General features: G+C 53.5%; 2 protein-coding genes across 2 annotated transcripts; one reads left to right on the forward strand and one right to left on the reverse strand.

Moving 5' to 3' along the window:
• The first annotated feature begins 4,041 nt into the window (after nt 1-4,041).
• On the forward strand, nt 4,042-4,982 carry LOC128949440 (olfactory receptor 49-like). Its single transcript, XM_054294301.1, is given in 2 exon segments — nt 4,042-4,285; nt 4,288-4,982. Coding segments are annotated over 2 exon segments (939 nt in total).
• Nucleotides 4,983-5,203: 221 nt separating this feature from the next.
• Nucleotides 5,204-10,827, reverse strand: LOC128949406 (olfactory receptor 14J1-like; the record flags this gene model as incomplete). Its single annotated transcript, XM_054294268.1, has 2 exons — nt 5,204-5,215; nt 10,366-10,827. Coding segments are annotated over 2 exons (474 nt in total), but the record flags the coding sequence as incomplete, so codon positions are not given.
• Nucleotides 10,828-11,865: the final 1,038 nt, after the last annotated feature.

The raw sequence follows: 11,865 nt of genomic DNA on the forward strand, positions 1-11,865 counted from the left end.
TCCACCCCAAGTTCCAAGATTCACAACTTCTTTTCTCTATCCCTGCACCCTTGAGCCAGATGTCTTCTTTTCCTCCAACCATCCTTGCTGTGAAAGCGGCCCCTGCATGTCTTGTTCCTGTGCTGAAAGTTCACAGGCAGGGTAAAAGTGGAATGAACCCTTTTGGTATCAGCCCCAGGCTTTGTGTGGGCAGGCAGAGGCAGGCAGGAGGCAGAGCTGTCAGCAAAGGAAGGGGCCAGCCAGGTGGGGCAGCCGGGGGATGCCGACAGCCTGCAGGGACAGAGGGGCAGGGCAGGGACACCGTGGGACAGCCTGGGCTGCACAGGGCACAGGCATGTGCAGCAGCTGCAAGACAGCCCTGCCAGAGCCAACTTGGGCAGCACTTTGGCCATGGCTGCTGGGCCTGGACCTGAGGCAGGAGCAGGAGACAAGTGACCCTTGCAGGCCTGGGGCCTCATTGCCTCCTTGTCCCTGCTCAGCAGCCTGGCAGGGGCCGCCCCATGCTCCTGCCCTTGCCATTGCACATCCCCACATGCCAGTGCCCATCCCGGCAAGAGCCCTGAGCAAGGAGGGAGGGACAGCATCTGCCTGGCCAGGGGCTGGGGCTCAGCCCTTGGCCCTTTGCATTCCTCAAACACATCCAGCTTTGCTCAGCACCAGAGACACCTCGGCCTTGTTTGTCCCCAGCTGTCATCATTGCCTCCAGTGCTCTGCTCTAACTGGAATCTGGGGACACTTTCTCAGTCATGTCCCTTAGTGGGACCCATTAAAACTTTAAGAAAATTTGGAGTCTACATTTAAATTTGAGAAGTTTTTTGAAGACACTCTCTCAGGGACTGAGTCTGAGTCTGATGTAAACAACACCAAAGCCCTGAGAGGGTCATTAAAGTTTTCCTAGTAAACTTATGGAGAAAGATTTAAAAGAACTTGTAAAAAATACGCATTCCAATTTTAAAGGATGTATTTTATTTTATTTCTCTTTACATCAGAGGTGATTGCAGCATTCTTTGATTGATATTGACCCAGGGTCTCTCCTCAGCAGCTCTGGCCTGCTCACAGAAGCTGTGCCTGGAGCTCTGACCCAGTGTGGACAACCTTGCTCCACATTGCCCAGCCCCATCCTGTCTGTCCTCACTCCCCTGGGACCTGCTGTGCTTGCAGAGCTGGCTGCCCTCAGCCTAAGAGGGGTTTTCACTTTTGGGGGCTTTTTGAAGCAATCTGAAACTCCTGAGTTTCCCCACTGCAAACAGACACACTGCTCAGGTGTGTGCCAGCCCCAGGTGCCACCAAAGCCACTGCAGAGCTGCCCTGGGCCAGCTGTGAGGGTGGATCATCAGCCCAAGCTGCACTGGGCCACTGCAAGGGGCTGTGGCCATGGGCACTGCACTGACCCCACTGCTGGGTTTGGCTGCCACGGCCACCGAGAGAAATTAAACTGTCCTTGGAAACACTGGGGAGGACTGGGACATACTGGGGAACACTGGGAATGCTGTAGGAGTCACTGGGACATACTAGGAGTGATACTGAGGAGGAGTGGGACAACCTGGGAGTACGAGGAATACTGAGGGGGAATCTGGGTGGAGGGGGATGGACTGTGGGGGTACACTGGGACATACTGGGAGTGATACTGGGGCAAACTGGGGACACTGGGGACATTGCGGGGAAGACTGGGGGCACTGGGGCATCCTCTGGATGAAATTGAGTTGAACTGGAAGGGACTGGGAATAAACTCAGGTGTATTGGGAGGGACTGGGCAGTACCAGGAGGGGCTGGAGGAGGGTGAATGGGCTGTTCCCGCCTCCACCGCATCCCATTTGCCGAGGCTCCCGCAAATCACCTACTGCAGCCAATCAGCACAAGGAACCCGGTTTTGGGGGTGGTGCCTAGATTGGCGCCTTGCCTTTTTGCCTACAACTCCCATCATGCCCCACGGCCCGATTGAACCATATTACAGCCGGAATAACAACTCCCGTCATGCCCGACGCTCCACAGAACACCGGGATCCGCCCCCATCTGTTCCATAAGTGTCCCCCACACCTTCCAGGATCCCGCAGTGCCCCCTCAGCGCCCATTTGGGACCCCCCAAAAGCGTCCCTGGACCCTTGAGTGATCCCAACCCCACAGATGCCTGGTACAGCCACTTCTGGGAATTCATCTCCTCCCATCCCCCGCGGCCCCAGAGCCCCTCAGAACACAGTCCCGTGCCTAAAACTCCTGCCGTGCCCCGCGCTCTAAGAACCTGGTTAGAGCTCCCCGAGCTCCCCCTAAGGGCTCTCGACCCATTTAAGTTCCACCGAGGACCTCAAGTCGCGGCTCGGACGCAAAAGTGTCCCCCAAGTGCCTTCCCGGACCCCCAAACATTGTGTTCGAGCCACTCTCGGGACTACAGCTCCCATCATGCTCCGCGGCGCAAGTCCAGCGTTATTCCAGCCGGGACTTCATCTCCCGTCATGCCCTTCGCCCCACCGAGAGCCATTGCAGCTGCGCCCAGAACTCCCGTGATGCTCCGCGGCCCCATTAAACCGTATGATACCCGCGCTACAGGAGTCTCTGAAGCATCAGAGCCTCCAGCCAGGCTGGTGGTCGCTGCATTTATGCACAAGAATCGGCCCGGGCACAGCAGGATCTGCTCATCTCGAGGGCTGCCCCGAGGCCCCACCTGGAGAGCTCCAAACATTTCAGTCTCACAGTTAATTTCGAAGGTGACTAATTTTTGTTCATTTTGGAGCTGGTTCATTTTGAGGGCTCTTGACTGAGCTCAGTCACTTGGTTTCAAGTTGATGGCCTGTCTCAGACCAGCCTCTGCTCTGCTCTGTGTGGACAATGAGATGGGAGAGTCCTTGGGCCACCCAGGGGTCCAGTGACTTCGGTGCTCTGGTTGTCATCAACAGAGCTTTGTTTCACTGCTTCAGACCCTCCCTCTCCTCTTCTCCCCGGCATTTTAAATAATCCTATTTTCAAAGTCACCTGCTCTGCTCTTCATGTCTAAAAGCAAACCAAAAAACCTGAAAGGGAAAATACCTTTTTCTTAGACATAGCTTTATTTTAGACTTTATTAGAAAATACAGTCTTTATTGCATATATTTTTCTCATGCATTTTGGTTTCAAAACAGAGTAACTTAATTACTTAATTAATCCAGCATTTGAGACTTGAAAAGTGAGTTTAATCTATTCCCTGCAGGCACCCAGGAGAATTTGTTGTCTCGAGGCTCCCTCTGTAACCAGTAGAGACAAGAGAACATTTGGAGGCTGGGTGCTCCCATCTGGCACACAAAGCAAAAATTACAAATCTCTCACTCTGCACTTGGGTTATTTGCTATCAATGGCAATGAAGGACTGCATGGGAACAGTTGCATTTTGGTGCAGACAGGAGACAGCTCAGATTGTGACACTCTGTGTGGATCCATAATAAATTCCAGTCCTCATTTGGAGCACTCAAAAACCAAGTTATAATTGGTCCCTATTCTGCCCTCCCCACTCCTTTCCTGACGAGCCAGAGAGGGAAAAGCTGTGGAAGAAAGCAGAGGGTTGCAAAAGAGATACTTGGGATTGCTTATTTTGGAATCAACAGATCCTCAGGGACTCCTGTCCAAAGGCAAGTACTGAAAAGTAGAAACAAGGAACTTCAATGTACAGATTGGATGTAATTTCACAGTTTAGTGTTTGCGCTGTAGATGAGAGGTGTTTGGCACATGGGTGTGACAGATTTTGCAGTAGGTCTGAGTGAGCTGGGAATTTCCCACGAAAGGGGGGAAATAGCCAAGAACTCTTTAGAATCCTCTGTTCTGGTGAAAGAACTTTTGGGGAGTGTTTGGAAAAGGTAGAAAGAACACAATAAACCCCTGGCGTCTCTACCTGAAATGGTAAACAGAACAATCAGGGTGTAAGAATTGTTTGGAGCACGATCTCTGTGCTCTATAGCAAGACTGCAGGAAAAGAAAAAAGCAGAGAAGGAAGGATAGAAATGTTTGTCCAGACTGTGAAATTTTCCCACTTGTTTTTGCCATGTTCCTGTCTCAGCAGGATGAGCTGGAATTCAGCATGGGACCAGAAAGTGAAACAGCAGTTACTGAGTTCATCCTAGAGGGTTTTCCAGAGCTGGATCCAAGGCTGCAGGTATTTTTCTCTCTGGTCCTTCTGCTCATGTACCTGACAACAGTGATGGGGAATGCAACCATCATTTTCCTCGTGTGTGTGGATCACCACCTGCAAACCCCCATGTACTTTTTCATCAGCAACATGGCCTTCCTGGAAATCTGGTTTACATCCTCCACAAGCATCAAACTGTGATGCTGAGTTCTGGTCAGAACACTCTCTCACTAAGCAGCTGCTTTGCCCAAAACTATTTCTATTTTGCTATGGGCTGCACAGAGTTCATGCTGCTCGTTGTCATGTCCTTTGACCGCTATGTTGCCATCTGCCAACCTTTGCTCTATGCTGCCATCATGAAGCCTCAGCTCTGTGTCCGCCTGGTTGTTGCTGCTTGGATCCTCAGCTTTGCCCTGCTGAGCTACCGGCTGCTCTTCCTCTCTGAGCTGTCCTTCTGTGGCTCCAAGATCCCCCATTTCTTTTGTGACAACTCCCCCTTGTTCAAACTGTCCTGCTCTGACACCAGCCTGCTCTGGAAAATAGACTCTGTCTTCTTATCCTGTGTTGTGCTGGGTTCCTTGTGTTTGACTCTGGCATTTTACATCTGCATCCTTTTCTGTGTTCTGCATCTTCCAGCAGCCTCTGGGAGGAAGAAAGCTTTGACTGCATGTTCTTCCCATCTCATCACCTTATCCATTGCCTACGGGAGCTGCATTGCTCTCTACACACGTCCTGCAGAATCTGTTTCCTTGAGCACCAACAGAATTGTAGCTCTGCTGAATACAGTCCTGTACCCATTCTTAAACCCATTCATCTACAGCCTTCGGAACAAACCTGTGATCCTGGCCCTGAGCAAATCCATTGCAAGGGCAAGAACAAAGCTTTTCCCCTAACCATGGTGCATTTCTGGAAAGCCATCCCAAGAATCTGGTGTCATCTGTTACACAATAGCAGTGCCTGTGAGTGCAGCCTCCAAACGGGGCTGCCTCAGGTTAAGAGATAAGAGACTCATCTGCACACCCAGACATGGCACCGACAATGGCAAGAGGAGAAACTCAGTTCATTCTCAGCCCTGGCTGCTCCCAGGACCATTTACTGGAGAGCCACCAGCTCATTAAGGGCCAATCTGCGTAACAGAGAAGAGTTCAGAAGAACAGCGGCAAGTGACAATCCAAATTACAGCTCCTGGGCGAAGGACACCTTGTCCAGCTCCTTCCCTGGGACAGCCAGCAGCCCCAGTGTCTAGGTTTGGAATCGCAAAGTCACTGAGAGCAGGTGGGGAAGACTGGGGGGAATTGGAAAGGGACCGGGAACGAACTCAGGTGTATTGGGAGGGACTGGTCTGTACTGGGAGGGACAGGAGAGGGTGCATTGGCTGCTCCCGCCTCCACCGCCTCCCATTTGCCGAGGCTCCCGCCCATCACAGCCTGCAGCCATTCAGCGCCAGAGGCCGGGGCCTCGAGAGGGGTGCCTAGGGTAGGCGCCGTATTTTCTGGTTTTGCCTACAACGCCCATCATGCCCCGCGGGCCGATTGAGCCCAATTGCAGCCAAAACAACAACGCCCGTCATGCCCCGCGCTCCACAGAACCTCCAGGATCCCACAGTGCCCCCTCAGCGCCCATTCGGGACTCCCATAAGCACCCCCGAACCCCTGAGTGCTCCCACCCCCACAGATGCTCGGTACAGCCACTTCTGGGAATTCATCTCCTCTCGTCCCCCGTGGCCCCAGAGCCCCTCAGAACACAGTCCCACGCCTAAAACTCCGGCCGCGACCCGGGCCCTAAAGAGCCTGGTTGGAGCTCTCCGAGCTCCTCCCAAGGTCTCCCGTGCCGTTTACGTTCCCCCAGAGGATCTCAAGTCGGGGCACGGACGCAAAGGTGTTCCCCAAGAGCCGTCCCGGACTCCCAAACATTTCGTTCCAACCACTTCGTGGACTACAGCTCCCATCATGCTCCGCGGTGAATGTCTAGCGCTATTGCAGCCGGGACTTCATCTCCTCTCATGCCCCGCGCCACACCAAGAGCCATTGCAGCTGCGCCCAGAACTCCCGTGATGCTCTGTGGCTCCGTTAAACCGAATGATACCCGCGCTTACAACTCCCATCACCCCCCGCGCCCCAGAGAGCCCCGTTCGAGCCCCCCAAGGGCCCGCCCGGACCCCGAAGGGCCCCAAATTCCCCTCCCTGACCTCCAAGGGCCCCCCTGGACCCCCAAGTGCTGCCCCGGACCCTGAACTGTCCCTCAGAATCCCTGAGTGCCCCTCCAAGTGCCCACCCGGCTTCCCCAAGTGTCCTCCCGACCCTCAAGTTCTCTCTGAATTCCCTCCCCAGACCCAAAACTGCCCCAAATGTGCCCCAGAAATGTCTCCGGGAACCTCGAAGTGCACGGCCCCCCCAACCCTGTCTGAGAAAAAGATGATAAAAAAGATGACAAAAAGACTACAAATATACCTAATTAACGTAAAGAGAAAGAAATAAATAGCCAATAGAAATTAATTAATTAATTCATGAAGGGAAATGTGTTACTTAGAACCAATGATGAATAATTTTCTTGGTTGCTAGAAATGTATCCAGTTTTAATATAAATATAGAAATTAGGTAATAAAAATATTGTATATGACTGTCCTTAACTAAAATAATATAATTATAATTTTGTCATTAATAAATTTTATTTATAAGGAAAAATGCTAAAATTTTTCTTTTTTTTTGGGGTGTCAGTCCCAGGTGGGTGTTGTCAGACATGGTGAGGCTGGGGTAGAGGAGCCGATTGTCCAAACAGGCTCAGCCTGCAAGGGGCTCATTCTTATCCATGCCCAGACCTCCTAAGGAGACATTCAGCATCCAGATCACTTGGGGAATGCCTCTATCCCCTCTTCTCATAACTAAAAAATAAAAAAATACTGATGTTATTAAAAAAACAAAAATCATGAGGTGCATTTTGACACCTTCCTCCTGAAGACAACTCCAAACTGACTCCAATCACTGCACAAGCCCTGGAGACCCAAACACAATGGAAGGGAGACAAAGAGCTCCTGAGCGCTCTCTGTATTTTAATCAGCCCCACGCTGGATTTGGGGCTGGGTCCAGGAGCCTCAGACACGCAGAGAAGGATGAAGAAGCTGCTCAAGGAGTCTGCAGCAAAACTCCAAGTGCCTTGGAGCATGGCTGCGCCCCAGGGAGCGAAGGGAGTGCCCAAGGCTGCCCAGGGCCTGGTGAGAGCAGATCCTTGAGGGCAGCATTGCAGGGAGCCCAAGGCTGTGAGCAGGGAACTGCAATGCTGAGCAAGGCCTGGCTTGGCTGCAGGAAGCAGAAAGGCCAAGCCCTGAGCCCAGCCTGGGCCAGCAGGGCCTGTCCCTCACGGCTGCCTTGGGGCTCTTGGTGGGCCAGGGGGATGTGAGGGGCAGCAAGGACAAATGGCATCAACCTGCAGCCCCTGCCAGCCTCCCCAGGGAGGCCGAGGGGGAAGCAAAGTGCAGCCCCTGCCAGGAAAGTTCCTCCTGTGGGGCCTCCAGAGGCGCTGCCCGAGCCCAGGGCAGAAAGGCCTGGGTGCCTGTGGCCCTGCCAGCCCTGCCCAGCCCTTGGCCATCTGTCCTGCAGGCTGTGCCCCCTGGTTGTGCTGCTCCTCTGCCCTGGCCGGCTGCACTCGCCCATCTCGCTGTGCCCCAGCCTTTCTCACCCAGTGTTGCTGTGCCCTCTCTGGGCTCCCTGCACCCAGCGCTGCCGGCTCCTGGCACACAGAGCCCGGCCATGGCCCAGCCTCACGCTGCCACACCTCCAGCACCAACATTCTGCCCTGCGAGGGACTTTGCTTTCTTCTCAGTACCAGGCTGAACCTTCCAAGGTGCACTTTGGGGAGGTTTCCTTCAATTCCCACTGTCAATGAAAGCTCTGTCTCCTGCTGGTCACAAACAGAGAAGGGCTGGTGGCAGATCAGAGGTGGTCAGAGGCTGTTTGGGGCACAGTGACCATTGTAGCCATGATATTTTCTGAAAAATCCCTTTGCTTGGATTTAGCTCCTGAGAAGCTGAGGCCTCAGGTACAAAATATAAACAATAATTATCTGCTGCTGTGGAATGCAACAGGTGGATCTGTGATTGGCTTCATATCATTGTTTCTAATTAATGGCCAATCACAGTCCAGCTGTGTCTCTCTGGTCAGACACAGGATTTTGTTATCATTCCATTCTTTCTCCTTTGCTTGCAAGCCTTCTGATGAAATCCTTTCTTCTATTCTTTTTGTATAGTTTTAATATAATATCTATCATAAAATAATAAATTAGTCTACTGAAACATGGAGTCAGATCCTTTCCTCTTCCCTCTTCTGGGACCTCTGTGAACACCACTACTGACCATGAAATTATTAAGTTTTTTAATATTCTCTGAAAGAACGAGGGGCATCAACTAAACATCTACAACTGGCTGGATGGCCAGTTGAGTGGCGGTGAATGTTACACCAGAGAGTGGTGGTGAATGCTGCTGCATCCAGCTGGCAGCCAGTCACCTGTGGTGTCCCTCAGGGGTCTCTGCTGGAGACAGTTCTGTTCAATATTGTTACTGACAACATGGATGAGAGTGTTGAGACTTTCAGTAGTAAATGTGCACACAAAACTAATCTGGGAGCGTGTGTCCATCTGCTGGAAGGTAGGAGGCCTCTGCAGAGAGACCGGGAACAGTTGGATGGATGGGCAGAGTCCAATAAGATGAAATTTACTAAGTCCAAGTGCTGGGTCCTGCACTTTGGCCCCTTTGGCACCTGCAGTGCTACAGGCTGGGGACAGAGTGGCTGGACAGCGGCCAGGCACAAAGGGCCCTGGGGCACTGATGGACAGCAGGCTGGACATGAGCCAGCAGTGTGCCCAGGCTGGCAAGAAGGCCAATGGCTGCTGGCCTGGATCAGGAATGGTGTGGCCAGCAGGAGCAGGGCAGTGATTCTTCCCCTGCACTCGGCAATGGTGAGGCCACACCGCAAGTGCAGTGTCCAGTTCTGGGCCCCCAATTTAGGAAGGCCATGGAGGGGCTGGAGCGTGTCCAGAGAAATTCAACGAGGCAGGGGAGGGGTCTGGAAGAGGAATCTGGTTTCAAGGAACCGAGGGAGCTGGTATTCTATGATCTGGAGGAGGCTCATGGTAGACAAGGTGGTTTTAGGATGCAGGTTGGATTTGCTGATCTCAATAGTTTGTCACAACAAACCTGAGTGTTTCCCTGCCATCCCCCAGCCATTGCTGGTCCCAGGGGCTGATGGCACTTGTGCTCCCTCATGTTCATGTCCCCACACCAACAGCATGGGGGTGCTCCCCCTGCTCTGTGCCATGCAAACAGGGGCTGCTGAGCCATTGCTGCCGTGTCTGTGCCTGCAAGGATGGGGCACCCGTGTAAGCTGGGGGAGAGGCCAGGGCTGCAGAGGGGGGATGTTGTTGGCAGCTCCATGAGGATGCTCTGGGACGCTGCCCTGGGCTGTGCAGCGCACTGGGGATGGATCAGCCCCTGCTCTGCTGCTCCTTCCCGTCTGCCCCAGGGCCCTTGCAGAGCCCCAGCCATGCTGTTTGCCCCCAGCCTGCCCACGGCCAGCCTGGGGCTGCTCACGGGGCTTTTCTGTGCTGAGCATTGGCCTGGGCGTGTTCTTGAGAGAGTCTGGGCAAGGAGCCTGGAGCCCCCAGGCCCTGGGCTGAGGCGTCAGCACTGCCCCAGCAGTGCCCATGGCCTGTCCCTGCTGCAGCCCCGGCACTGCCACCCCCAGGGCTGTGCCCGGCCCCGAGAGCACTCAGGCCCTGCAGCAACACCAGGGCCACCAGGGCAGCGGGGCAGGGCCACGGCAGCAGCTCTGGCAACACTAAGTGCTGCTGCTGCTGGGCACAGCTGCCATGCCAGCCCTGATCTGCCCCAGCTCAACACACAGACATTGCTGCTGCAGCTCCAGAGAAGGGAACAGAAGGTGGAACACTGGTGAAAAGTCTGCTCGGAGAGCCTTTATTCTGTCTGAAGCCACTGAGAGTGCAGCTCTTCATTGACACAGTCTGACGCCACCGTGAAGGTTGAGAGAAACAAAATGAGAAATGGTACAAACACTGACCTTCCTTTGTTGTAAATAATAAAACGCTAAACCGAAAGACAAGAACATATAACAAACAAACCCAAGTGGTATCAAAGATGACTTTTATTACATAAGATTTGCAGAAACTGGTCAGAAGCTAATCTTTCTGTAACGGTCTATTCATCAGTTTCCATACCGCAGCCTTGAGCTCCTGGTTCCTCAGGCTGTAGATGAGGGGGTTCATGGCTGGAGGCACCACCGAGTACAGAACTGACAGGGCCAGATCCAGGGATGGGGAGGAGATGGAGGGGGGCTTCAGGTAGGAAAATGTGCCAGTGCTGACAAACAGGGAGACCACGGCCAGGTGAGGGAGGCAGGTGGAAAAGGCTTTGTGCCGTCCCTGCTCAGAGGGGATCCTCAGCACAGCCCTGAAGATCTGCACATACGAGAAAACCATGAACACAAAACAACCAAAACCTAAACAGACACCAAGCAATGAAATCCAAATTTTTCTGAAGGTGGAGTATGAGCAGGAGAGCTTGAGGATCTGGGGAACCTCACAGAAGAACTGGCCCAGCGCATTGCCATGGCACAGGGGCAGGGAAAATGTATTGGCTGTTTGCAGTAGAGCATTGAGAAAGGCACTGGCCCAGGCAGCTGCTGCCATGTGGGCACAAGCTCTGCTGCCCAGGAGGGTCCCGTAGTGCAGGGGTTTGCAGATGGACACGTAGCGGTCATAGCACATGACGGTCAGGAGGGAAAACTCTGCTGAAATGAAGAACAGAAAGAAAAAGAGCTGTGCAGCACATCCTGAGTAGGAGATGGTGCTGGTGTCCCAGAGGGAATTGTGCATGGCTTTGAGGACAGTGGTGCAGATGGAGCCCAGATCACTGAGGGCTAGGTTGAGCAGGAAGAAGAACATGGGCGTGTGCAGGTGGTGGCTGCAGGCTATGGCGCTGATGATGAGGCCGTTGCCCAGGAGGGCAGCCAGGGAGATGCCCAGCAAGAGGCAGAAGTGCAGGAGCTGCAGCTGCCACGTGTCTGCCAATGCCAGCAGGAGGAAGTGCCTGATGGAGCTGCTGTTGGACATTTCCTGTGTCTGCACATTTCAACGTACAGAAGGAGGAAAGACAGGGCAATGGAGGGGAAATTTCTCACAGAAAAATCAAAACTCTTTGTCGTAGCCTCTTTCTTTCCACTAATCACCTCCCCCTTGTGTATGTCTAGGAGATCTTCCTTCACCATTGTTGATGGAGCTCTGATTGCTGCTGGTCAATGCTGTGTGAGGAGCTGGACCTTGGCCTGCAGGACACCCCCAGTCAGTGCAGGGGAACAGTGAGAGCAGGGCCCAGTCCTGGTGGTCAGGCTTGGATAAAGAATCTTCCGGTAAGGCTGCAGAACTTCCTGGGTGAAAGGATGGGGATAACAGAAGGCAGAACGAGAGATTCTGCTGCACCTGGGGAGAACAGAGAGTCCAGAGAGGCAGGAGGGTTGGCTTAGTGCAGACTGAGGGGAGCTGCTCTGTCCCTCTCTCCTGTTCCAGCTGCCCTGCACTTGCACCTTTCTGAAATCCACTCCCGTGTTACCCTGGACAGCCAGGAGACACTGCTGAAAGCAGAGGGATCCCTGGCACACAAAGTGGCTCCTGCCTTTCCCAGAGTCAGGAGAGTGGCCTCATTGCCAGCCTCCCAGGCTGCCCTGCCCAGAGCTGCCCGGGCACAGGGAGCTGGGACACCCCATTGCGGTG

This window comes from Melozone crissalis, unplaced genomic scaffold (genome assembly GCF_028551555.1).
Source record: "Melozone crissalis strain CALT ecotype California unplaced genomic scaffold, PUWL_Pcris_2 ptg000231l_1, whole genome shotgun sequence".
NCBI classification, from domain to species: Eukaryota; Metazoa; Chordata; class Aves; order Passeriformes; family Passerellidae; genus Melozone; species Melozone crissalis.